This window comes from Rhinolophus hipposideros (assembly GCF_964194185.1).
Source record: "Rhinolophus hipposideros genome assembly, chromosome: 4".
NCBI classification, from domain to species: Eukaryota; Metazoa; Chordata; class Mammalia; order Chiroptera; family Rhinolophidae; genus Rhinolophus; species Rhinolophus hipposideros.
The window spans coordinates 20,317,331-20,345,072 of record NC_138050.1 but is presented as its reverse complement, the minus strand read 5'-3'; the positions used below and the strand labels follow the sequence as shown (position 1 = coordinate 20,345,072).

At 42.0% G+C, this 27,742-nt stretch overlaps 1 protein-coding gene across 1 annotated transcript in view; it reads left to right on the top strand.

Moving 5' to 3' along the window:
* The window catches only part of LOC308496847 (guanylate cyclase soluble subunit beta-2-like), a gene marked incomplete at its 3' end in the record, with an annotated part of 60,346 nt that overhangs the window by 9,285 nt on the left and 23,319 nt on the right, over positions 1-27,742 (top strand). The window contains 7 exon segments of the mRNA XM_081046645.1: positions 4,140-4,227; positions 18,669-18,716; positions 18,719-18,831; positions 22,355-22,447; positions 23,310-23,379; positions 23,382-23,518; positions 26,432-26,515. Of these exon segments, the coding sequence (XP_080902771.1) occupies positions 4,170-4,227; positions 18,669-18,716; positions 18,719-18,831; positions 22,355-22,447; positions 23,310-23,379; positions 23,382-23,518; positions 26,432-26,515 (603 nt within the window). The 5' untranslated portion in view covers positions 4,140-4,169.

The window sequence follows — 27,742 nt, the reverse complement described above, 5'->3', positions numbered from 1 at the left end:
GGCCTACTTTGTACAGATTAGTGCTGTGGCACCAACAGTTTTACCCACCAATGCTTTCGTACAACTAGCACACGTGTCAAAAAGTAAAAAAGGCAAATAATATCTTAATTTTCTAAGAAACTGGTTTTGACCTTATGGACACTTAAAAGCATCTTAGGGACTACCGGGGATTCTATGGGACACATCTTGAGAACTGCTGGTTGCAGTACCAGCATCTTTCTCAGCAAATCACATCATGTATTTGCTGGGGAGAGTGGAGGGGAGGTTAGGGGAAGGTTGTACATCAAAATCTCCATGGAAACATTGACCTAACCCAATACCATTCTTGTAAAGATGAAGAAACGGAGGCACAGTGGGATTAGATCCAAGTCATGCAGCTCAACTGTGGTAGAGTCAGGATTCACTCCCAGATGTTTTTACTCACACATAGTGAACACGTATGCCTCTGTCAAGTGAGGTCTCTCACATCTCCTAAATTCTCTCATAAATATCTATCATACTCCTATTGTGGGCCAGTTACAATGCTAGGTATTGAAGACAGAAAATCAAATGACATTTGCCTGCCTTTTGGGACTCTGAAGTCTAAGACCAGGTGGCCAGGTCAATCAAAGGTTATATGTGCAGCCAGAACTAAGACAGGTACATTTAGGGAGGCTCAGGAGCTCATAGGACAGATGCCTGAATCTGACTGTTACTCAGATCAAACAGCATCGGTGATTCCTAGGCTGAGTTGGGAAGGAGGAACGAAAGTTAGCCAGATAAGAGGGAGTGAGGGCCCTTCCTGTGGAGGGAGAGTCCGTGGGAAGGTAGGGAGAAAGGAACTGCATGGCTGTCGCAGGAACTTTGAGTAGAATGGATAATGGGGACGGCTGGAGGTGACAGGGGGTTGGTGCAGGTGGAAGACTGTGAGAACCAGGAAGTCTGGACTTTATCGTGAAAGCCTTGGGGAGCTGGAGAAGCACTCTGGAGAACTGGCTAGCATGACGGTTGGTGCTGCTTCTAAATACCAGGTGGTCACGACACCAGGACAAGCCCTTCAACGGTCACCTTCCTCGACTACATCTTGATTTACAGGGTGACACACACATTTGTTACATGAATGCCCACCTACCAGAAGAAAGCTCTTGAAGGAACAATTGCCCATGACTAAGAACTGATCCATTTTCTTGGCTTGCAACTTGCTGTAAACTACTATTTATTTTTTCTGTGGGTTTTATGGCTCCCCCCAGACTTTTAGAAACCATGGTATCAGTTTAGTAATGGTGAACAATGTAAGATCTATACTTTTTAATATGTTGCTTTCAGATTGAATCCTAGGAAGTGCTCTGAGCAGTGATTTCCAAACCTGGGGAGTCATCTGAGACAGTAGTTAAAAAACATAGATTTTCAGACACCAGCACCAGAGCCCAGGAATCTGTATGTTTATTTCGTTCCCTAAGTTATTCTGGAACAGGCAACCTAGTCCTGGTTTCCTGCCCAGATAATGGGTATCACTAGTTAGAATTAACTAAAGAATAACATGCATTTAATGGCTGATTGTTCAGTTAAATATTGATTCATCACATCTTCTGACTATGTGTATATATGACCACCTATGCGGTCAGCATTTTTTGTGTTACACGAAATGCACTTCTCTTCTCTTTGTGTGAGCTGGAAACATCAAACTTACTTTATTGCCCACATTTGTTGCTTTTCCAATCTTCAATCTCTTCAAAATGTTTTCTGATGGTCCTTTTTCTTTTCCTCCCTTCTTCTTATCACAGGCTTTGTTATCTCATTAGAAAGGTATCAATTGGTTTATTTTTTTAAATCGTGGTGAACATATTGTTCCAGTAAAGTGGTCTGAATGACTATATATGCAAATGTGCACTGAATCCATGGGAAGTGGTATATGCAAGATCATGGCGATAAATAAACAAGGCTGACAATCCCTGTGTAATCATAACAGTCTGGGCTTGTCTGGCATTCCAGAAACGTGCCACATATATACAAACCAAATAAATATTTGACACTAAAGTATTATCAGTTCAACTTACAGGAAAGGAGAGGCTGCCAGCCCCAGACAGGGATGAATGGCTGGTCCCACCAGAGGCCTGCGGAAAGCCATAGAGTTTGTTTCCAAGGGTCCTGGAGATAATAGAATCCTTCTGGGGCCTTCAGAACAAATTATGACAACATGTCAAGTTTAAACTTGGGTCTATGTTGCTTGTAGGCACAGAAGGAGGACACACATTGTCACACAGGCCCTCAGGCCCTGGGGAGGTGTGAGGAAGGTGATATCAACATGGCAAGAAGAAGTCACTTAAGTGAGTGATGTTGTTTAATAGCATCTCTTGTCTTCCCTGCGCTCACGTCCAGCTTCTCTGAACAGCTGCAGCTGCTGATGCTTAGAGACCCCTGTACAGAAATGGACCAAAGCAGAAAATCTTGCAAATGGGTCAAACTCAGAAAGTTTCTTGTTCAGTGATGTTCAACGGTGCGGGCAGGACCTCTAGGGCGGTTTCAGTGAATGTGTGTGGGGAGGGCCAGCATGGATTTAAAAAGAGGTGGAGGAACATTGATCTCACCACCACCTCCATTATTTTACAGAGAAGGAAGTCGAGGTGCAGAGAGTGGAAGTGCTTTTCCCTCTGAGCTCGTTTGTGTCAGGCACAGGCCTGGACCCACCGTCTCCTGACACTTAGCCCCACACCACCCTTATGATCTCATCACTATGGAAGCTGCACCTCGCATAGTGTGTTCTTCTCACTTTCTTGGAGCTCTTTCATGTCTGCTATCCTATTTTATCCTCATCAATACTCCAGTCAGAAATGCGGGACTGGTAGTATCACCCCATTTTACAGTGAGGAAGATGAATTCCAGAAAGATAAAGGAGTGTGCAGCCCAGGAGAAAATAAAGACTTAAGAGTGAATTAGGATCTTCAAATATTAGAGGGCTTGGTAACTGGAGGTGGGACCAGTCTGGTCTGCATTTCCCCAGAGGGCAGAACGAGGACCAATCAGTGAAACTGCAGTGGCAAAATGAAGGAGTTACGTGGATGTTGGAGCTCAGAGCCCGGGTCTTTTACTTGTCAACTGGGTGATCCTGGCAAGACACTTAACCTCTCTGAGCATCCATTTCCTCAACAGTAAAAAGATGGTCAGAAGTAATCTGTCATCTTTTTGGTCATAGGAGATGCTCAATAAATGAAGGTGTTATTAGGGCCCAGAAGCAGGTTTCAGTTGAATATGAGAAAGAACTTTCAATCAAAGAAAACAGTCTGTAAGTGGAATATGCTGCCTGCAAGAGCAGTGAGCTTCTTGTCCCTGGAAGCATTCAAGAGGCAACTGGAAGACCAATAGTCAGAGATCATTTAGGGTGGGAAATCGGACAATTGGGAAATTTTACAACTCTCCCAATTCTGGGATTCTGTGATGTGTTCTGGGATAAGTCAAATGTTCTGCACTCTATTCATCCTCTCCACTGCCTTGGAGCCTCGTCTCTCTGTCCAGAATGCTCTTCTTTGCCTACCCATTTCCTTCCCAGCCTCCTTCCCTCTGAATTGGCTGAATTGCTCAGTACAGTTTAATGGTTCACACAAGGACCAAGCCAAGAGTGCAAGCTTTCTGACTCTCAAGTTTAGCCTCTTTTCACCAGGTTTGGTTAGCTGTTGCAAGACCAAGGTTCACGGGTAACTCCCGCAACACAGCCAATCACATTGGAAAACACTGAGCTGCTCAAGCAGTTGTTCTACTTGCTTCAGAGTACAGGGCTCCACAACCACTGAGTTCCAAGTTCACTATCATGTATTAGTTTCTCACATGTGACAAGCACAGCACCACTTGCTAGAGGTTCAAAGATAGAAATAAGTCCCAATGCCCATGCTCAAGGAGCCCAGTCTAAGGGATAAAACCAATCATCTTGACGTATGTTGGGAAAACACATAGCCTATTGTGGGTACTTGAGAGGGGAGCTCTTGGCCCAAACTGGGGTCCAAGGAAGGTTTCTTGGAGGAGTTGACACCCAAACACTCCACTGCCTCCCATTCCTTATGATCAGGAATGTTCTTGCTATGTTACATCTTGCTAGGTCAATGGATGTATTCCTGGGGCAAAACTCCAGTTACTGGGTTGTCATTGCATCTTGATTTATCTTTCAGAGCTACTGTGAAGTGCAAGATGCTTTCGTGATGTACATGTATGATGACATCAGCATTAAGCTCATTCAAGAGGCCTGCAAGGATCTGGGTGAGGATGAAAACGGCTTATTTTGGTTTCCTAGGGCTGTCATAGAAAGTACGATCAATTCTCATTATTCAGAGCAGTTCTGTTCTATAAAGTCTTCGTGAACACTGAATTAGCAAATACTGAGCCATTGTTCTTAGGGGAAATACAGAGCCAATTCCCGGGAACCTCTGGTTACCATATTTTCATCAACTGATAAATACATAACCTTGTTTTGTGTATATTTCTACTTAAAGACCCGTTACTAATATATATTGTTATTCAGTATCATTGGGCTCGCAGCTAGCAGCATATTAATATAACTCATGCCTGAGTGAAATTGATCTAAGGTACATGTTTTCTCTGCAAGGCATGTCACAACCTTGTTGCCACTGCACACTAGACAGTACTTCAGCACCAAGCTTGGGAACATTTGAAACAGCAGTCACCAGCAGAAAGTACAAAAATGCAAAAATGTAGCACTGAAGAGACTGCCGAAAGGACACCTGTTTATAGTATGAGAACGGAAACAGGAACGCAGTGCATTCGTTGCCTTGTCTGGCTGTAGCTAGAAATGTGTGTTGGACAGTTCAAAATTTTATCTGTTTTGCATGTGACCGTGAATGACTCTGAAAGCTCTGTGAGTATTGATGTTGGGTTGCAAATAAATTCTAGCAACAGGTAGGTAAATTCGTACAAAAGCGTTTGGAATCTGAAAATAATGAGGCTCGACTGTACCACAAACTGGGTAACTTAAAACAGCATTGATTCTGTCATAGTTTAGAGGACTAGAAGTCCACAATGAAGTTGCTGGCAGGGCCATGCTCCCTCTGCAGACTCCAGGGAAGAATCTTTCCTCTTCCAGGTTCTGGAGTTCCCAGTTGTCCCTTGTGCAGCATAACTCCAGTCTCTGCTTCCTTCTTCACTTGACCGTCTTTTCCCTGGGTGTCCATGTTTCTATGTCCAAATTTCCCTCAGTTATATTGGATTTAGGACTCATTCTAATCAAGTATAATCTCATCTTAACTTGATTACATCTACAAAGACCCAATATTCAAATCAGGTCACATTCATAGGTTCTGAGTGGTCATGAATTTTTGAGGGGCACTATTTAACCCATTACTGGGCTCGTATTTGAATAGCCTGAGACTTTTGATGGACAAAAATTATGAGTGTCACTGAATTTCATCATCTGTGCCACCATTGTGTTTGGCTTTGATACTGGCTTTGACAGCTCTTGCAATACCTTTGAGATGAACAGTCATGATTACCTCTGGGGTCTGGAGGAACAGCACTGAGAATCTTGCTAGGCCAACCACACTCATGTATATTTGGAAATGGACATGGTGTGTTTTGTAGGGTGCTGAGGTCCCTTCTCCCCTCCTGTTCAGCCATGGGACATCTTCTCATCGGCCTAGACTCTAAAATGCCATTCACCATGTGTGGATGGTCCTACTTACAATGAACATATAATATCAGGATGATTTCACCCACGGATGTATCAACAAAGGATGGTTTAGTATATTAACCTGCCCACTTCCTAGGTTCCCAGGGGAAGAGGAACAGGACAAAGGGAGAATTTAGCTCTTCCTCTTTCTAGTTTGATGACCCAGGACAAGTTATTGACTCAGTCAAAGGTTTCTCATTGGTCAAATGAGAATAACATCTACCCTTCAGAGTTGTTTTGAGGATTACATGAGGTAATGTATGTGAATATATCAAATGTGGTATCTGGTATATAATAAGCTCTGAAAATTTTTTTCTTCTTTCCCTTTGTATTAATTTCATAGGGCTGCTGCAAAGTGGGTGGCTTCAAACAACAGAAATTTATCTATCACAGTTGTGGGGGCCAGAATCACAAAATCAAGATGTCAGCAGGGTGAATTCCTTCTGGAGGGAGAACCTTTCTCATGACTCTCTCTCCTGGCTTCTGGTGGTAGCTGGCAATTCTTAGCTTATAGCTGCATCACTCCCATCTCTGCCTCTGTCTTCACATAACCTCCGTGTGTCTTCACACAGCCTTCCTGTAGGGACATCATTGGATTTAGAGCCCACCATAATCCAGTATGACCTTATCTTCATTTAACTAGTTTAGATCTGCAAAGACCCCATTTCCAAGTAAGGTGACGTTTGGCGGTTCCAGGTGGACATGGATTTTGGGGGACACTATTCAGCGCAGTACAGCCTCCTTTCCTTTATCCTTCCTTCTCACCAGCACTGAGCACACAATGAACAGGAAAGGAAGGGGGCGTGGGCAGCCTCGGTGTCCCAGGCTCTAGGGGACTGCGTGCAGGAAGCAGAGGAAGCCCCTGGCACTTCCAGGCTCTTGGACAACATGCCGCTTTCAGTGCCAGTGGAACTTCCTTTACCCATTCCTCACAGACAGAGTGGCTTTGGGTCATAGTGAGACAGTATTTAGGGATAATTGCAGGTGGACACTACATCAGCCTCCTCGCCTGGCACCTGAGACTCTGGGGCAGAGATGTTGGAAGTGTAGGTGAGACCTGGGTATGCAGGACCTTTAAGCTGGTTTCTGTGTGGCCTGGAGAGGGTCAGATGGCAGGGGCTGTGGTTTTCAGCTGGTTTTCATGGTGTCTGTGAGGGCCCACCAAATTGGCCTGCTGTCCTCACGAGCTCTTCCTGAAGCAGTTACAGGTTAAAGCCAGCCCAGGCACACGAGAACCAGCCTACCAGGTGTGCTTGAGAACACGCCAGGGCAGCCTGCTAATGCTAAGCCTGCAGGGCCAGGTGGCTTTTCCAGAATACAGCAGTGATGTGTCACGTGTCTGTGTCGGGTGAGGCATAAAGATGATTTCCCTTTCCCTTGGATCGCAGAAGAATCCTTTGATAAAAAAAAAAAAAAATGTGGGAGTTGATCCCATGCATCTGGATCTGATCGACAAGAGGCTATTTTCAAACGGCAATTGGACTGACACCTGCATCTCTTCTCATGTTCCTCGTCATCTCCCTGATGCAGAAACCCTTCCGGGCATCGGTATCTGGGAGGAATCCCAAGTTGCTGCAAAGCCTGGAGTGGGAAGTCATTGAGGCTTGGGGAGCTCGCTGTGTGTGATCAGCAGATCTCCTCCAGCAAGGGATGCTCACCTGCTGCCCCTAGTTCATCCAGCCACTCTGAGCTGTCTTGGAGCCACAGAGCCAAGCAGGGCCAGAGATGCCAGTGAGGGCTGGCAGGATGATGGCCAGCTAGGAGGAGTCTGGGCCACCAGCTGGTCATTAACTTCCAACCAGACGTACATTAGCTCCTGGCCACTCAGCACCTGCACCTCCTGCCAGAACTAGACAAGGTCCTGTCTCAGGCCAGAAATAAGGTGCAGGGAGTGAAACGTTCATTTGTTCCTTCAGCTTCTGGAACTCCAGCTCCAAGAGCAGCAAACTTCCCAATGCCTTCTAAAGCTGGTGTGACCCTCTGAGGGAGGACACAAGCAGGGAGAGGACAGGGCTCATGTGGCCTCCCAACAATCACAGGGGGGCACCCCCTGCCGACTACCCCTTCCAATAGCCCCACAGAAAGAGTTCCCAGGAAAAAGATGGGCCAGGACCTAGGGTACCTGCCAACCCCAGTGGTACCTGCAAACCTTTCCCTGTCCAGCCTATTTGGGGGCTCCCATGGCCCTTTGTCGCTCCTATAGCTGACGCCAGGGGTGGGGGTGGGTTTGCGTGGAGCCGGGGCTATGAAGCAGCAGGTGGAGTGGGAATTCTATGCAGGAGCTGGACACCAGGGGTGTACCCTTTATAGCTCTGTGCCATGGCCAGATCTAGACTCAGCTCAGCTCCTGGAAGTAGCAGCCTTCCTGCTTCACATGTAGCAGCAGCACAGCGATACCTCTCGGCCTTTGGGTTTAACATACCTGACAGAGATAATGTGGTTTCTTTTCTTAAACATCACTTTTTAAACCTCTAAAATTTTCAGTGTGAGCTGCTGGCCCACAGGCCTGAACGCTTACAGTTGTCTGCTTTCTTCCAGCAGAGGAAGCGGGGCAGCCGGTGACTTTCCCTCCACACAAGGGATAAAAATCTTTAGGTGGGAATTCTGTACTTGGAGCTGTCTACTGAGACTTGACCTGCAACGCTAGAGTTTTGACAAGAGTTTAGAAAAGAAAAGAGCAAAGAAGCTTGGACTGGGTGGTGGAACGAAGCCCACCTTCAGTCTTTTCGTGATTTTTATTTCAAACGATCCCAGCAACAGGAGACTGAAGTGGCTACATTCTGTCCCTCTGCCAAAGGGCATCTTGTCATTCGGAATGAGCACCAGGGGTTGGATTCTGCGCTGTCGTGCCAGCTGTGTGACCTTGGGCCAGTGACAAAATTTCATTGAGAGTTGATCTCCTTCTCAAAGAGGAACAATACCCCAAAATGTCATGGGAAAGAGTGAATTAAATCAGATAACAAATATAAGGTACTTAGCAACCTGCAGGTCACATAGCAGGCGCTCAGCAAATGTGAACCGAATGGTGGAGCTGAAGGGGAGACAGGGGCATTTCTGCATTTTTCACCTCTGGCTGTTGCCACTTAAAAGTAGAGACAAGCTTTGCCATTCACCTTGAATGAGTGTGCTACAAAATAACGTTCTGAACCCTCTGAGTAATAGTCAGCAAACTACATACAGCCCATGAGCCAAATCTGGCCCCCTGCCTATTTATTTTTGGAAATAAAGTTTTATTGGAACACAGCTATGGGTATTGTCTGTGGCTGCTTTTGCACTATAACAGCAGAGTTGAGTAGTTGTGACAGAGACCATATATATGAGTGTAAGCCTGAAAATATTTACTGTCTTCCCTTTACCAAAAATGTTTTGTCATCCCATGCTCTAGAGAATGGGTCTTTCACACACAGATCTTTTTCAAAATTTTAAAAACCTCATTTTACTTAAGAACTATTATAGACTGAATTATATCATGCACCCTCCCACTCCCCACATATTCATACGTTGAAACCCTAACCCCCAATATGATAGTATTTGGAGATGTGGTCTTTGGGAGATAATTAGGTTCAGATGAGGTCATGAGGGTGGGGCCCTTATCACAGGATTAGTGCCCTTATAAGAAGACACAATCGAGAGCTAATGCTCTCGTCCCCCACCCCCCACAGCACAAACCATGTGAGGAGACAGTGAGAAGCCAGGAAGTGAACTCTTACTAGACAACCTGACCATGCTGGCACCTTAATCTTGGACTGCTAGCCTCCAGAATTCTGAGAAAATAAATTTCTTTTTTTAACCCACCAGTCTACAGTTTGGTTATGGCAGCCTGAGCAGACTTGTACAGAAACTCTAATTAGTTTTAGATCTCCAGAAAGAAATACTGCATATGGCTAATATCATACCCAGGTCATTTTTGGTGATGGTGAACACTGTGGTGTGGCAATACCTTTAGCAGAGAGGTGCCATCACACACCTGCCCTAATGCATTCACAAATCTAAAACAACCAATACAATATATACAGAGGCAGCAATGAATTTATAGATCAGTGGGTGGGCTGACTCATATTACCTTTCTGCCAAAAGTTAAGCATATCACTGTGATTTCTCTCTGTCTAGCTTTGAAAATCAGAAGGGTGTTTTCTTTTTCTTTTTTTTTCTTTTTTTAATTTTATTGCTTAGGGTGACAATGGTTAGTAAAATTACATAGGTTTCAAGTATATAATTCTATAATACATCATCTGCATATGACATTGTGTGTTCACCACCCAGAGTCAGTTCTCCTTCTACTACGATATATTTGACCTCCTTTAGCCTCTTCTACCGTCCTCCCTCTCTTTTACCCTCTGGTAACCATTAAACTCTTGTCTGTGAGTTTTTGTTTCTCTCCTTTGTTGCTTTCAGTTTTGTATCCCACATATGAGTGAAATCATATGGTTCTTGACTTTTTCTGTCTGACTTATTTTGCCTTGTAAAATAATCTCAAGGTCCATCCATGTCGCAATCCATGGCAGCATTTCATCTTTTCTTATAGCAGAGTAGTATTCCATTGTGTATATGTACTTCATCTTCTTTAACCATTCATTTATTGAAGGACACTTTGGTTGTTTCCATGTCTTGGCCACTGTAAATAATGCTGCAATGAACACAGGAGTACATATATCTTTATGGGTAAATGTTTTCAGATTTTTTGGGTAGATGCCCAGGAGAGGGATTGCTGGGTCATATGGTAATTCTATTTTTAATTTTTTGAGGAACCTCCACACTGCCTTCCATAACGGCTGCACCAGTCTGCATTCCCACCAGCAGTGTATGAGGGTTCCTTTTTCTCCACAGCCTCTCCAATACTTGTTACTATCTGTCTTGTTGATGATAGCCATTCTGACTGGGGTGAGGTGATATCTCATTGTGGTTTTGATTTGCATTTCCCTAATAGCTACTGAAGTTGAACATTTTTTCATGTATCTGTTCGCCGTTTGTATGTCTTCTTGGGACAAGTTTCTGTTCATGTCCTCTGCCCATCTTTTAATTGGATTGTCTGTCTTTTTGTTGTTGAGTTGTATGAGTTCCTTATATATTTTGGGTATTAGCCCCTTAGTGGAGGCGTTGTTTGCAAATATCTTCTCCCATTTGGTTAGTTACCTATTTGTTTTGTGATGGTTTCTTTTGCTGTGCAGAAGCTTTATAGTTTGATACAGGCCCATTGATTTATTTTAGCTTTTACTTCCCTTGCCTTTGAAATCAAATTCATATCCTCTTTGAACCCAAGGTCTATAAGTTTAGTACCTATGATTTCTTCTTTCTATGCAGTTTATTGTTTCAGGTCTTATATTTAGGTCTTTGATCCATTTTGAGTTAATTTTGGTATATGGTGACAGATTGCAGTCTAGTTTTATTCTTTTTGCATTTGGCTTTCCAATTTTCCCAATACCATTTATTGAAGAGGCTTGCTTTTCTCCATTGTATGTTTTTGGCTCCTTTGTCGAAAATTATATGTCCATATTTATGTAGGTTTATTTTTGAGTTTTCAATTTCAAAATCAGAAGGGTATTTTCTTCTTGATTTTTATCTCAATAACATGTGTTGTCCTATACCTGGAAGGGTGTGTAAATATGGTGAGTGCATTTTTAAAATAAAAAGCCGAGATTCAAAATCAGGTAAACGCATGCATGAGACTTGGTATCAGATGGCCCTGGGGCATGGGCCGTATGCTCTATCTATCTATCTATCTATCTATCTATCTATCTATCTATCTATCTATCTATCTATCTATCTATCTATCTGCCTACCTATCTATCATCTCCTGTGAGTCCGAGAGAACAAAGCTCTGCCAGATGGAAGTTTGAAGGAAGGACATTAAGGACATTTCACACTTTAACAAAATATGATGGTCAGTTACGACTAATTTCCTTCTTAGACAAAGAAAAAAAGCATACTTAGTTACCACCCGTTAGTGTTTTACCTTCCAAGTGGGCCCCAGAATGCCATTTCCTACCTTCCCCATTGTTGGGAGTTTTCCAGACCACTCTGCCACTGCACAGCTCTGTGCTTTCTAATTAGCATAATTCAGGCTGGGACCAGATGGCAGGTTGAGCATTGCATAAGGAATTGTTCTGTGTATGAATAAGTGCCTACTTAGTGTGTAAGTGGGTTATTAGTGATCTGAAGTGACAACACACAACAGCCATTTGGCACAGCTGTGTCAGTCTCGACTTTGCTTGCTAAGAAACCAGTAGTAAAATGCTTTCAACAGTTAGTTATCAGCAAATGCCAACAAGCAACTACCTCTTTAAAAATGAGGGGAACAATGTAAAACTTACACAGTCCTGAAATTAGGCATTAGAATATGTGCTCTTTATTATGGCCCTCTAAGGTGGGACAAGTGACCCAGGCCATGTGACCAACTGAAAATGGAAAGGAACTCAGGTGTCCCAATTCAGAGGCCAGAGGCTGGTGCTGAAGCCCACAGACTGGAAGATCAGCTGATTGGGAGGGGTTGGGGGTGGGGGCATGAGGTCTCTATAAAGGGCCTTGGAATCAGACAGACCTGCATGAGCCCCCTGGCTGTAGGGTCTCCTAGTAATGTCACCTGGAGCTGTTCCCATTGGTAAAACAGCAATGACACCTACAGCACCTACCTCAGAGGGTTGTCCGAAAGATTGAATCTGATAGCGTGAGCTAAGTACCTAACCCAGAGTGGGTACTCAACAAAGCAGTCCTTTCACCCTGTCCCCCTTCTCAGCTCCGCTAGCAGATTCCTACCCCTGTGCTCTGGCTCCTGGTTGGGCTGACTTCTCTGTTCCGAAGTTTGCCCGGAAGCAGGCAGCTTATCCACCAGGCTTATGCAAGACAGCCCCTCACTGCAGAGGCAACTCACCTGAGCTGCCTTACTCCTTTCTGAGCTTCACCCCTCCCCCATCTATGTCCTGATGAGCTTATTGCTACACCTAGAATCCAACCCTCTCAGTTTAGAGTCTGTTTCCTCCTAGCAACCTCTTGTACTGTGTTTCCCCGAAAATAAGACCTAGCCGGACCATCAGCTCTAATGCATCTTTTGGAGCAAAATTAATATAAGACCCGGTCTTATTTTAATATAATATAGGACCGGATCTCATATATTAATATAATATAATATGACATGACATGACATGACATAATATAATATAATATAATATAATATAATATAATATAATATAATATAATACCAGGTCTTATATTAATTTTTGCTCCAAAAGACTCTTGGTGCTGATTGTCTGGCTAGGTCTCATTTTCGGAGAAACACGGTACCAACAAGGATTGCTATTCCTCTCCTTTTCTTAAACTCCTCTCTCTCCTACTCACAAAAGATTTCCCCATCCACTATCTCATGCTTGGCTTAAGTGATACCATTTGAGAAGGAGAGTACTCTAGATGAATGGTTTTCTTCAGATATCTGAAGCTTATTCCTGTAGATATCAAAGCTTTGGGAAAAGAAAAATAAAAAATCAAACAAACCATTTCCAATGGTAAACTTTCTAATATGTTCGGCATACACTTCCCTGTCTTGTGGAAGAACACATGTTTCTCTGGCTGCCAGAAGTCGGTCACCAAGAGGAATAGCTCTTGTGACCTATGTGCTGGGTGATGGGAGGTGGGCTGGGATCTTGGGAAGTCCAGTCCCGAGTGTGCCTTTGGCCCAGGAACTCCTGCAGAGGCAGCTGTGGTGCTGGCATTCCTCTGCCAGCCTGCCCTCACTCAGGGTTTAGCAGTTATCTTCTCCTGCCCTGGGCAGCCCACCTCAGCTGTTTCCAGTTGCTTGAGCTGTCACCCAGCAAGAAGTAAACATTTCCTGGTGACACTGATGAGCCAAACTTGTTGAATCAGAAACTCTGAATTTATACATCATTCCAATGGAAAAGCTTCTTAGAAGTTTCCATACCGCTCCAGGGAAGCCAAGTGTAGACACTTAGTGGCAGTTATTTTCCTGTCAACAAAGAAGTCTCCTATTTTTTTAAAAAAACAAACACTTTTTAATAGAATGTTTCACATGAACACTAAAGTAGAGCGAATTGAAGCCCATGTATCCTTGCCCCAACTTAATAATAAAAAATATTACTATTTTGCCAATCTTGTTTCATCTCTCTGGTCCCTCCACCCTTTTTCTGGTTTTGTTTTTGCTGGAACATCTGAAAGCAAATCTCAGGTTTCCCCTAATTTTACTTCTAAGTATTTCAGTATGAGCCTCTAACAAGATAAAGACATTTAAAAACATAATCATAATGTCCTGATTATACCTAACAACATTCATCACATTGCAGATGTCTAGGACCTAGCGTATCTCAGTTGGCTACGGATAAATGTGGTCTTTGTGGTCTTATTATATGAGATTTCCTAAGGTCTTTTCAGGACAACCAGCAAAAACGTTTCGCTTTGACATAATTTCAAACTCACAGATGATTTGTAAGAATAGTACAAAGAATTCCCATACACTCTTCATCTTTATTCCCCAAATGTTAATATTTAGCATATATCCTTTTCTCTATATCTATACCTGTAATACTTTTGCTGAATTGATAGTATATGCAGATATGATGTCTCTATATCCCTAAAAATTCTCTTATATAACTACAGTACAACTCTCCAACTGGGGAAATAGACATTGGTACAGTGCTTTATCTAATGTACAGACTTCACTGAGATTTTTCTAACTGTCCCATTGATGTCCTTTAGAACAAAAGAAAACCCCAGATCATGTCAGTTGTCACATTTCTTCAATCTTCTGTAGTCTGGAACAGTCTCTGAGTCTTTCTTTGTGTTTTATAATACTGATATCTTTGGAAAGTTCTGGTCAGCTGTTTTGTAGAATGCCCTTCAATTCAGGCTTATGTGATATTTCCTTCTGATTCAGTTCAGGTTATGCTTTCTTGGCCGGAAGACCACAGAAGTGGTGTTTTGCTCTTTTCAGTTCATCATATCATGAGGCATATTTATGTCAGTTTGTCTTATGATTGGTGTTAACTTTGATCGCTTGGTTAAGATGGATTCTGTCACGGTTCTCCACTGTGAAGATAATTTTTTTCCCCTGTGTAATGAGTATCTTGTGAGAAGATACTTTCAGATTATATAAATACTACCTTGTTGCTTCTCACACTCCCCCTTCCCTAGTTTTAGTATTCATTGGTGATTCTTGTCTGAATCAATAATTCTGATGGTAGTCAAATGGTGATTTTCTAATTATACCATTCTTTTCACATTTACTAGTTGGATTTCTACTATAAGGAAGAATTTTCCCCTTTGTCCATTTATTTATTTATATCAGTGTGAACTCTTGATTCTTGTTTTTTTTTAAAATAGATGGAAATCCTTTAGTTTCACCATTTATTTTGATACTCAAATTCTCTGAGATTTAGGGAGTGGGAGTCTCTCCAAGCTGCCCATTGTGTCCTTTTAACATGTCCCCATCACTCATTGGTCACTTTTTTACTGTCTAGAATGAGAAGATGTTATAAACTTATCCTTCCCCTGCCCGAGCCCTCATATTTGCCATTTCTCCAAGGAACCCTGAATACACACACACACACACAGTCACACACACACCATCTGTCCATCTATCTATCTATCTATCTATCTATCTATCTATCTATCTATCTATCTATCTATCTCTATCCATTTATTTACCTAAAACCATGATCAGTCTTATGGTTTTATTAAGGTAAGTTTCCTAACCTATACCACAGGTTTCATTCTGTTCTTCTTTCCATAACTATAACTTTATTCTCACACAGTGAGAAACCTGGATCCCATTATCCATGATATATTCACTTACATGCTTAATCCTCAAATGTTCAGAAAGGTGTTTCAGGATGGCTAACCCACACCATTGCGAAAAGGAAGCCTGCTAACTACAGTTAAATATTTGTTTAAAGTTCTTTTCTGTCTTTAGCATGACGACAAAGCATTCAAATACTATGTTTCAATGTAAGTGGGTTAATTTTTTTCTTAGGTAATCAGGTTATTTCAAACTGTTGTGTTGGAATATTGTCCTGTTAACCTGTTTCCGTGTGTATTCTATCTTCGGGCTTTCCCTATCCTTATTGATCTTAGTTATTTTCTGTAAGGATATGAGTCATTAACACGATACTCTAAAACCAGAACTGTTCAAAACGTTATGTTCAAGCAGTGTGAGTCCCCTGCCCCAGGCCACAATTTTCTAAACTTTTCACCTGACTCCCACCAATGCTTTGTAGGTAACCAATCTCAATAGTCCCTGATTTATCCTTCTGGTGTTTAATTTTGCACAAATAAACAGATAGATGCCTATTTCCTTATTCTCCTTATTTGTTACATAAAAGATAGAATACTCAGCATACTATAGATTCTCCTTTGCACTATCAAAAATATGTTAAGGACCCTATGACTTGTGTTTAGTTTTTTTTGAATATATATATATATATATATATATACATACATATACATATATACATATATATATAAATGCAGACATGATGTCTCTGCATATACTATGTACATATATATGTATATATACGTATATAAATGCAAAAGACAAACACAAGATATATATATATATACATATATATGTATATATATGTATATATATGGAGAGAGAGAGAGAGAGAGAAATATTCCTGACTCTTTGTGACTAGAGAGCTCATGGAATCCTAAGTTCATTGAGATGAAACTGTATAACAACACAATACATGTGTGGGTTTTAAAAAATGACCTTCGTCCTCTGCTAGACAAGCATTCTCGACCAAGAATTCTAGAACAAACCCCAAACCCAGCACAGATGGAAAACACCACACCCAAATCCAAGATCCTTGTTCAAGGAACAGTCTGTCAGCCAGACGTCCTTTCCTATTAACAGAACTGGGCACCCAGAAACAAAATAACCAGGGTCTGGAACAAGCAACTTCATGGATTTTTGTAGGTTTACAAATGTAAAAGAACAGTCAAGGAGGTAGTCTTTCCACACAGGGCCGCCACAGTCACTTTCCTATAATTTGGCTTGGCTTGCAGACAGCCCAGGCCTCCTGGGAGAGGTCCCTGGGAAAAGGGAGGCTTCTGGGATCTGTACTTTCCTGGCAGGTAACAGGAGGCCTCTGCTCAGAGCTCCAGCCTATGGGACACAAAACACAGCTGGTTTTCCCTCAATGTGAATGAGCCAGATTTAGCAGGAAAGGAGGGGTGGCAGGAGGAAAGAGGAAGGAACAATTTGACACCTGTCCATGTACTTTTCAGGAGTTCTCCTTCCAGGGTCTCATAATCATTGCAAAGGACTTCAGTGGAATTAATTTCAGTTCCTTTGGGAGTTAGCAGGTGGCTCTTGATTGCTCTTATAGACAAGTCTGCCTGCATTCACCTAGGAATGGACCCACAATAGAGAACTCAACGGAGGCAATTAACACAGGCCATTGTCACATCCCATCTACTGTCCTGAGCTTTGTCTAGATTCAGAAAACCTGGCTAATCCATTGTTGGGACGTATGTATAACTCATCTCTGACAAGGCCAGACTAACTCAATGGGGACTCTGTCTTGCTCAGATTGCAGAATGATTATCTGCCCTTCAGTCTGGCTGTGGACAATGAGTTATGGGGATTCAGTCAGACCAGCTGAGGAAGCAAGTGGAGACTGGAAAGACCTCCTCTGATCCCCTGCTACCTCTGTAGGAATTGGTTGTGGATAACTCAAGAGATCTGGAAAGACCCTGCTGTGAATTCCAGACCAGTCAGAGAATCCTAGGCTCCTTCCAGGAGCCAGACAAGGATGCTGGTGATGGTGAATCTGGCAGGTCTCCCATCAACTTGGGTTTCCAGACCTTTCCTCAGCCCCCAGGACTTACCATGACTCATCATACCACGTAAATAAGAGAATGTTCTCTCATAGATGAACCAGACTACCAGCAGAGATGGTTGCCCTGTCTCCCGTGCCAATGATGTGAAAATCCATAAGCAGTCCCCCGAATGTTTCTCTGACTGCTGCTCCAGACTCTGTGGGATATGGTACAAAAAGCACCAAATTTAGAGCTAGAGCTTCGGCCACTCTAGGATTTGGGTCAATTTACAAAGATGACTCTCATCTTCAGTGGGTTCACCTGTAAATGAGGGGATGTGATGTTAAAATTTTCTACCTTACAAGGTTTTAGGAAGCATTGACTAAAGCAGCATTGCTTAATGAATGTTTTCGAAATTTAAAAATATTCTTAAAAAACACTGGCTGTCTCTCCACAAAGCAAATGATGGCACACTATCTATTCCAACAGTGCAGGCATTTATCAAGCACTTCTCTTTGTGTCTAGCATAGGAAGGTTTAGGACGAGGTCATTGCCCTTCAGAATTATCATATAGTTAGGAAGAAAAGAAAAGTGCAACAGGTAGGAAGAGAGGATTCAGTGTGACTTGGGATATTGAGAGAAATCTTTATGGAGGATGCAATGTGAAAACTGCACTTCAAAGGGAGACGAGCATGTAGAGAAAAGAGAGAGAAGGGGGCAGTCATTGCAAGCATTTGATATTATCTTTTGGGTAAATCAGGATAATATGTTTGTCAATATTGTTTTTTGGTTACAGTATTAGTTATCTCTCAGAGGTAGCTTTTTACTTGGTTAAAGACCATTGTATAATATTTCAAGATTTCTAGAGGTGGCAGGAAAGATTGCATTCACTGCCCTGCCAAGAGTGAATCTCGTTCTGGATTCAGCCTTCACAGGGTTCTGCAGCTCTGCCTCCCCTTCTGGACTGCAGAGAAATTTCCACCATGGGGATCACAGAAAAGATCGGAGTGGAGTTAGAGGGGACTCATGTTTAATGAGCACCTACCAGTTGCCAGAGCTTCACTGGGTTCTTTACAACTTAGATGTTATCATTGGCATTTTACAGGTGAGGAAAGAGAAGTCTTGGAGAGAAATTCAGTAAGTAATGTATCACACAGCCAGGAGTTGAACTGTTTGGAAGTAAATGGAGACCACCTAAATGAGAACAAACACTTGCAGGTGCTTTTATTTTGGGGGTCTGCTTTGGATTCCTCAGGTGTCTCCATGGAAGCCATTCTGAAACTATTTGGAACATATTTCTTTGAATAAGTAAGAAGTCTGGCTATAACAGGATGTTACGGACATTGGGAGGAAATCTCACGCAGTTTATTGAAAACCTAGATGCCCTCCACAGTTTTTTTGCACTCTCTTATGGTAAGGTGTTTGAGTCTGGTCTTGGTGGCTTGTAAAGGAAGCAAGTGCCTGTAGCCATTCTGAGTCCTTCAGGGACATCTCCCCACTTCCCCCAAGAGGGGTCAGCTGCAAGGGGCCTGCAGAATCTTTGGTATCTGGTGTCAGAGGACCAAGGAGTTCTCTGGGGAAAGAAATGGAGAATGAATACCTGCTGGCCACTTTCATAAAAAGACCAACAACAATCAAAGAAGGGCAAGCTGGAGAGGTCAGTTTTGTGATGGAGGACAGTCTGTTCTGATAGGGCTGGGGTGAGTTTGGAATTAAATCTAGAAGACTGATTACAACGGGAACAAAGGCTGGGAAACATTCAGGTTTCAGTGGATTTGCAAAATCTTTCCTCAGGTTTCCTGGCCTGCATGGAGCTGATAAACAGCTTCTGCAGCCAGATTCATTTATTCATGTATCAGAACGAAAGACTTGACACGACCAAGAGCCAGAATCAGACACCATCCAACTCTGATTAACCCACGGGGTGACTGCCTGAGGTGTTAGGAATCTAATTTCCCTATCGGGATTTGTCCTTCTGGAGTTCACTCTTTAGTTTTCTTGTTTGTAGAGATCATTGGAAATTCAAATACCTAGACTCCCTTCTCTATTTTAGAAAAGAAAATGTCTTATTGAAAAGGTGAGGTGGCATTTACACATATAAATGATGAACATATAACAATCGTTCATCATTTTATATGAAATAATGTTTATATTTACTTTTAGGGCCCTTTTTAGTTTACTAAGCTCTTTCTTCACTATTTCTATATTGATCATAGCCACGCTTGAAGGATTGTCATGAGGATAAAATGGGATGATGTATGCTAAAATGCCTCATGTACCATAGTGCACCCTTATAGATGTTAAACGGGAAATATTTATTATTTCCTTTAGTTTTAAATAGGAAATAATAAGAGGCTTGAAAACCTTAACTGACGTCAAGTAGAATGAGTAGTTGGGTCTGTTCTGTTGTTATCATGTTATCAACTCAAGAATAAAGGGAATGGAAAGAAGCCTGGCTAGGGGATCAGATGTGGCAACTTACTAGCTGATGATTCCAGGCAAGTTACTTGTCCTCTCTGGACCTCAATTTTTTTCACATATTATTTAGTTAATATGTATTCAGTGACTACTATGTGCCAAGCACTTTCCTAGGCATTAGACACTCACAGAGACCAAAAGGAATAAATAGGGGGAAAAAATCCTACCTCATAGTGAGGTGTGGATTAAAAGACATAACATGTAAAAGTCTCTAAGATTGTAATCAGTTCAGAAAAGGCATTCCATTTCTAATAACTTTCTTCCTTCCTCTTCCTTTTTTTTCTGTTCAATATGGCTAGTGTTAAAATTGTGATAATTCATATGGTAACTTTCTCGCAAATTTATTAAAGTGCTACAATTAGGGTATAAAAAAATATAGTTAGACCCTTTCAATAATCTTTCATACTTTTTAATATCATATCTGTCGTCTGAAAATTTGGCTAATATTTTAAGTCAGTTCTGGAGAAAATACCAATAGTCTTCCATTCATTCCTTAAAAAAGAAAGAAAATTATGGAATCTCTTATACATTCCAGATATTGTTCTCAGCATATTACTGTCACAATTTTATGATAAGAGTGGAAGGAATCGAGGTTCTGAATTCCCAAGTCCTTTGTTTCTATATCCCTTCCTGCTACATTTCTTATGGTAGTTATTCCTTCATATGTCAAAACCAATGCTAGGGAAGCAACAGGACTTCTCCAGAGGTAAGTAAGGGCATTTTGCACATGAGGTAAATAAATGCATAAATGTTGCCATATGCAAGTTGAAATAAAATATATGCAATGATAACTGATATCTACATTGTCCTTTATACTGTGCAAAATATTATAGAGTGTCTCTGTAGGCAAAAATAATATAAGATAATACTGACTTTTCTTTGTGTCCATCTCTAGAAATTTGGCAGTCCCTTAAGGAATACATTTCTGGTTATAACTGTGCTTTTAATCTAGTTATTATTTTTAGCTAACTTTCATTGAGTGCTAATTATGAGGCAGGTATTGGGCTAAGTAATTCATAAACATTGAATTATCCTCTAACCCCTGAGATTAGGTACTCTTTTCCCACTACACAGAAGAGGTCCAGAAATGTCAAGTAATGATCCCAAATTGCCCGGCTGTGGTTGTTGAGCTAGGCCCCAACCCCAGGTGTGCCTGTCTCCAGAGACCGTGCTCTGGTCTGCTTCTCATTAGTTTCTCCTTGGCCTCATTCTCCACCTTTATAAAGCCCGATTTTAATCAAGAAATAAAGATATGATCATATTATTTAAATAGTTGGAGACACCAATCAGAAGAATTAAAAGCACAAACTTCGGCAAGTGTCTCTGGGAGGTGGCCTAGGCTGGGGCAGAAGTGAGGGCGGAGATGGTCCCTGGAAGTGTGTCAATTTTCATTTTAGCCCCTCTATACTCTGTTATTTTTCCCACTGTGTAGAGTTTGGATATATTTTTTTAAAATAACTTTTAATTTCCTGTTTTATGTTATGATTTTTATATGTGCTGCCTCAAATGATCTTTAGATTCAGTCAAGATGTAAACACACATACCTACACACATACCTACACACATACGCTTTCTCTCCATATATATGCTTTTGCAAAGATAAAATCAATATTTGGAGAAAAACCTCATTTTAACTAGCTACCCCAAAACACACACACACACACACACACACACACACACACCACCATGGAAGAGAACAAAGATCTCAGAAAGAACCCACCTCCTTAATCTCGTCCCTCACTCAGACCAAAAGCTGTTAGGCAGTGTTCTGGCTGCCTATGATCAAGCAGGGAGAAAACTGCTTCTCTCAGGGACGCCCCTAGACAGAGTCTTCGTCCTCATTTCCTGTCATACATCTACCATGACATGGTGCATACTTGGATGTCAGCATTTATTAATGGAGAAAGATGATCTCCTCTGATGTGACCTTGATTTTCCAAATGTACAAGTTTTCACCACACACAACATTATCCTCCCAGAACAAGAAATAAACTCTTTTTCCACTTGCAAATTCTTCTGAGCCCCTGACCTTCCTGATAGTGGAGATGCCCACTGTCACATGCCAAGCATAGCAGCCAGCTCCCACTTTGAGTGTGGGGAGAAGCAGCATGGCATGGTGGAAATGTCAAAATATTGTTCTACCATTAATCTAGCCATAACTGCCCTAAGCGTCAGTTTCCTCCTCTTTAAAATGGAGATAATACTTGCCATATAGTGCTGATTCGGGGGTTAGGTATAATATAAAATTCATGACATATAGGGACTGAAAATATGGTAGATTTTATTTTTGTGAGATTGGAGGGGGCTTTGGGATATAGTTCGGTGTGGTGCAATGGATAAGAGCTGTTGTTTCACAAAAACTTAAAAGCATAATTTAGACAGTGAACTTAATTTAGACAGTGAACATAATTTAGACAGTGAACTTCCATTCACTGGGAAAAACATATTGTGTCTTTTAAGTAGGAGATGCATGCACCATTGTTCCATTTGGAGAGAGGAGCACACAGGAAGATGCTTCTCCATGACGACTCTGATAGAAGTGGTCTGTGCCACATTGTACCAGGTATGGGGATGGCTTAACTAGTCCTGCAGCTATGAGGTCTCTGGAGTCAGGATGGGTTTCCCTACAAGTTCTCAGGATAGTTGATGCCAGCTGTGGGAGGAAGTTAAACCTCCATCTCTTCCATAGTCTGACTTTGCCATCTTGACCATTACTCCCGAAGTTTCAGCCTTTAAAATGAGCTTCCAAAGAGCCAAAAGAAGGCATCATTTCACTTTTATTTCAACACTTAAAATTATGCTGGTTTTTCCATCGTTGTGATAATTCTGCAGACACTATTTTATATCAACTTATTTTTGTATTCAGCATTATAAAAAATCATCTTTCCATGTTTTCACAGTCTGTATAACCACTACCTTCCATGGCTGAATGACATTTTATATTATAATTAACTAGTCCCCTATTGTTCAATTTTTAGTTGATACTATGCATTTGCTATTGTAAACAGTGCTGTGATAAACATCTTCATGCATGATTTACCATTTTTATATTATAACCTGGGATAGAATCCCAGAGGAACACTTAACAAACATGATCCTTAATGCTTTTACAACTGAATTTTGCTTACATTATCTCCAGAGTTTATTTGTTTGTTTGTTGAATAAGTTGAGTGCCTTCCATGAATAGATGCTGAACTAGAAATTAGAGTGGCAGGAATATATTTGGTATCCAGCCACATAAAACTTAAATCTCTATAAAGTTATTTTAATTTTTTATTTTATTGATCAGTCATATGCTGCCCATCTTGACGCAGGGCCTGGACTTGGTGAACTCAGGAATATTCATCAGAAGTTGTATAACTTAACTATTTTTATGAGTTTTGTTGACACACTGCCTTGTGCCATTGCTCACTAACAGACAGCCTTCTGCTGGCTGCAGAAAGCTGTGGCCAAAGACTTCTTCAACATCAATGTGTCCATGGATTCCCTAACATGAACAAGGGAGTGGAGAGGACCGGGAAGAAGGAGAATGTTGTGTTTCTGATTGTGCAGAAGTCTCACAGACGGATGAGAAAGGCAAAGCCAAATAGGTTACAAGACGGTCAGGACACCTGGAGAGACCAAGAGGTACTGGGCTTGCTGTGTCTTCAGAAAGCACAGTCCCTCCTAGTGGGAGAATCAACTGGGCCTCAATTTTTTCACATACCAGGAGTGCCAAAAAAATGTATACAAGAGGACACTTTGGTCAGCGTTGCTCAAGCAGTAGTTTGCCATAATCAGAAGTGCTGGACACTGATGGTAACCACTTTGAGCACCTCTTGTAATTGCAGAAGTCAAACGTGACTTATGTATGTTCATCTTTTGTTATCAGTGTATACCGAGTATTACAATTTTAATATAGTTTTCCTGTCTTAAAATGTGTATACATTTTTTAAAATTTTTATTTTGTGGTTCTTTTATTGTTGTTTTAATTTTATTGGGGAATATTGGGGAACAGTGTTTTTTCCAGGGCCCATCAGCTCCAAGTCATTGGCCTTCAATCTAATAGTGGAGGGCGCAGCTCAGCTCCAAGTCCAGTTGCTGTTTTCAATCTTTAGTTGCAGGGGGCGCAACCCGCCATCCCAGGCGGGAATTGAACCAGCAACCTTGTTGTTGAGAGCTCCCACTCTAACCAACTGAGCCATCTGGCTGCCCCATATAGATTTTTTTTGGCACCCTCTGTATATTCAGCACCTACCATGTGCCAAGTACTTTTAGGCATTAGATACTCACAGAGTGTTTAATAATAGAGTGAAGGCAGGTTTCTTAATCACAGCTGTTGATATTTTGGAACAGATAATTCTTTGTTGTGATGGGCTGTCCTTTGTTGTGATGGGATGTTTAGCAGCTTCCTGGTCTCTGCCCACTAGATGCTAGTAACACCTTGCCTCCCTCTCTCAATTTTTGCAATAAAAAATATCTCCAGGTATTGCCAAGTGTCCCCAGGGTGGGGGTAGGGGACAAAAATCTGTCCTGGTTGAGAACCACTGGGTTAAATTAACCTGGATATACATTGGAGGCTTTCTGGGGTGCACCTTAGCCTGGAAATTTTTTCATCTATAGGAATACCAATACAAAGGGCTTGAAATTCAGGTCTGGTGGCTTATTTTGCATTATTCCTAAACCAATTGACCTTTGAAGTCCTTAGTGCCCATTTCTGCAGCTGGGGCCAGTCATGGGTCTGGGGTCACGTATTTGGCTGCCTCAATTGCAAATTGTAGACCATTATCCATTTAGGAACCACGTATATTAGGTGCACAGCTCTCCACGTCCACATAGCTTGTACAAATATCCAGGTAAGTCTGTGATTCCTGGAGCACACAGTGTTTGTATCTTTCAAAGTCTATCATTCAAAGTCCACCTCAAGTCTGTTCACTGAAGCGTCTTTGACCACAGGAAAAAAGATGATCATGTGTGATTTTCCTACCAGTCCCCTCTTGAGATTTTATAAAAAGTTCCTGCTGCCTTTGATAGAGAATAGCATAAGAATTAAGTAGATAAAAATCTTGGGGCTTACGAAGTCTTGGTAGAATTGACCTTGCAGCCCTCACTGTTCCTGTGGCCCTAATAACAGCAAATGGGGCTTGTGCATCACTAGGGTCATGACCAGTTACGTGACCAGGCATGTCTGCTTCTCTCCCTGCCATCAGTAGGCCTTTGGGGCAGCTTTCCTTAGGATGAAGGAGAAGTATTGGAGTGTCTTTGTTCATCCTGTGAAGAAATCCCACTGGGAAGTTATGAAAAGTATTATCATGTTTGGAAAAGATGAGTGGGCTATTCTCCAGAGCTGGGCTCTCAGTGCACTGTGATTGCTTGGAACACACAAATGGACAACGTCCTTTGTGATTATTATGTCACTGACCCTGCAGAGCTTGGATTTGGCCGACATGGTTTTTAACTTGAAAATGTCAGACTGTAATTTGCCTTCTTTTGCCTGTTTTATTTGTGCTGCATGACACACAGACACAGTCTCCCTTGTCGTCAGGGAAAACCACTGGAGAGAGGATTGGAATCAGTCCCAATTGGTGACTGTTAAAGAGAAGGACGATGAGTACTGACATATTATCAAGAACAATGAATTTCCCACAGCTCATCGCCCCTTCTGGACTGGGAAGCACTTCTGGCCTACAAATCTGTGGATAAAAACCATAGTGTCCAGTAATGCAAAGGATACTGTGTCAAGAGCCAGGAATGCAGATTTCTGGCTCTGTCCCTGAGGTGCTGTGTGACCTTGGCCAAGGTCATCCATCTTCCATCTGAAAAATGAAGGCAGTAGTCTGTCCGTTGGCCCTGAGCTGGTCTGCTGATCAGCACTGAATGCCTGAGTTAGACTAAGGGCTCCAGCCCACTGAGAGAAGGGAGCTAGAGTGTCCTCCTCACGTCCCCTGGATCACGATGACACGCATCTGGGAGAAGGTCTGCAGGGCTCAAAAGGCTGCATTTTAAGTCCCTCGAGAGCCGAGAGCCGTGGCAAGTGACTCAAATACACAATTGACATCCTTTGTCTAGGAGATTTTCATATCAAAAAGACTCCATTTGGAATCTTTACCCTCTGCCAAATAGGGCTGTTGGTTAAATTTTTATGTGCCACCCCAAACTGTCAGTCTAAAAAGCTCCATGGCAAATGTCCCTGACGCTGGGCTGGGCACACACACTCTGCTCCGCGAGCTCATTGTCTGGCTGTCACCGTTTCAATGCCGACTCTGTTTTCATGGCGAGACATACTCAATTGGCCTAGAAACCCTTCAGCGGCAGGCAGAAACTTGGCAGGGGGCAGGGGGGCTTCTCAACCTGGTAGCAAGTTTTCTGTTTGTTTTAATTTGGAAGTGGAATTGCTGTGGCCATCTGGAGATGCTGAGGGAGCTGTGCTGGAGAGTGGGGGACTGTACTTTTCCTGTGAAACATTTAAGATACTATCCTAAGCTCTGCTCTGTGCCAGGTTGGTGGCGCAAGTGGCCTGGGAACAGGACTCTGTTTTTCTACAGGCAGGACATCTCCTGAATGAACATCTTTGTGCTGCTTTATCCCGAGCGGCTCTGGATGGAAGAGAAGACATTCTGTAATGTCTTTGAATTTGATGAATCAGTTAGAGACCCTTTCCCTTTGTATTTGATGAATCAGTAAGAGACCCTTTCCCTCTATCGCTTGGATTGGGGATAGGCTGGGGAACGGAGTATATTGTATAGTCTTTATGGCTGGTGGGGACTTTTAAGTCCCCGAGGTGTCCCCAGAGTTTGGAAAACCAGAATTTAGCCTGGTAGGACCATTGACTTCCTTTTCCTTGTGGCCGCCTCTAGAAACCAGAATGCAGGCTCTTTTTGATAGATATGGATGGAAGCAGTGCCAAGGGGTTTGAACTAGTGACTACATGAGAAAGTTTGCCATCAGAGAGAAGGGAAATGACACTAAAATTCCCTACACCAAGAGACAAGAGAACATAGTCAGTAGCAATGGCAGGGTGGTATTCTAGACATGACCACTCATCATTCTTGTGGTCACCACGGATGTCCCAATCCCACCAAACTTCACTTTCTGCCTCATGAAGGTGGGGAAGAGGTCAAGGGTTATGAGAATGACCATCAACAGGTCATGTTTGGTCATTTTCCATTTTCTTGGATAAAATATATGTCAACTAAATTGGTTATGAACTCACATCCAGGTCAATTAGGCAAAGGATAAATTTGGTCCAAAAAATCAGTTAAAATCCCTTCAGCTATTGTGATTTTTCTCTGATTTTTGTTGGAATGAATAGACATGTTGCTGCTATTTCTTCTGTTTCTTATTAGTCAGAAATATGCTTTTGAGCACTTCAATACTATTTTTTTCTCTTTCAGAGATTAGCTGCAGAATTGATTTTTAAAATAATATTTATTATTTCTCTGGTGTTTATTCCATTACAAACCCTCCATAAGAAACAACTAGGAAATTATAAAACAGTGTGCCTCAGCTATTCCCTAATGCCACAAGATATTATTATTGCTACTATTAATATTTTAAATTCTTATCTACTTTAAAAACTCCCTTTCTGAGTTTTGGGCATAGAATAACAGAAACGTTAGTGATACTTATTCATAAGATGAGGTTGATTTCTATCACCTCAGAAAGTCCCTATGGTTAGTGAAGCTAAGTGTTCCTGGACAACTAGTGCCGGCATTGGGTATTTCATGTGAAGGGTACTCATTTTGCTTCTTCCTTCTGTGTGTTCCCTGGAGATAGCAATGAATGATGTCTCCCCAGCTCCATAATGGACTCCTTCACCCAGGCTTGGGTACCAGATCCAATGCTACAGAATTTGCTACTTTCTTTCTTAAT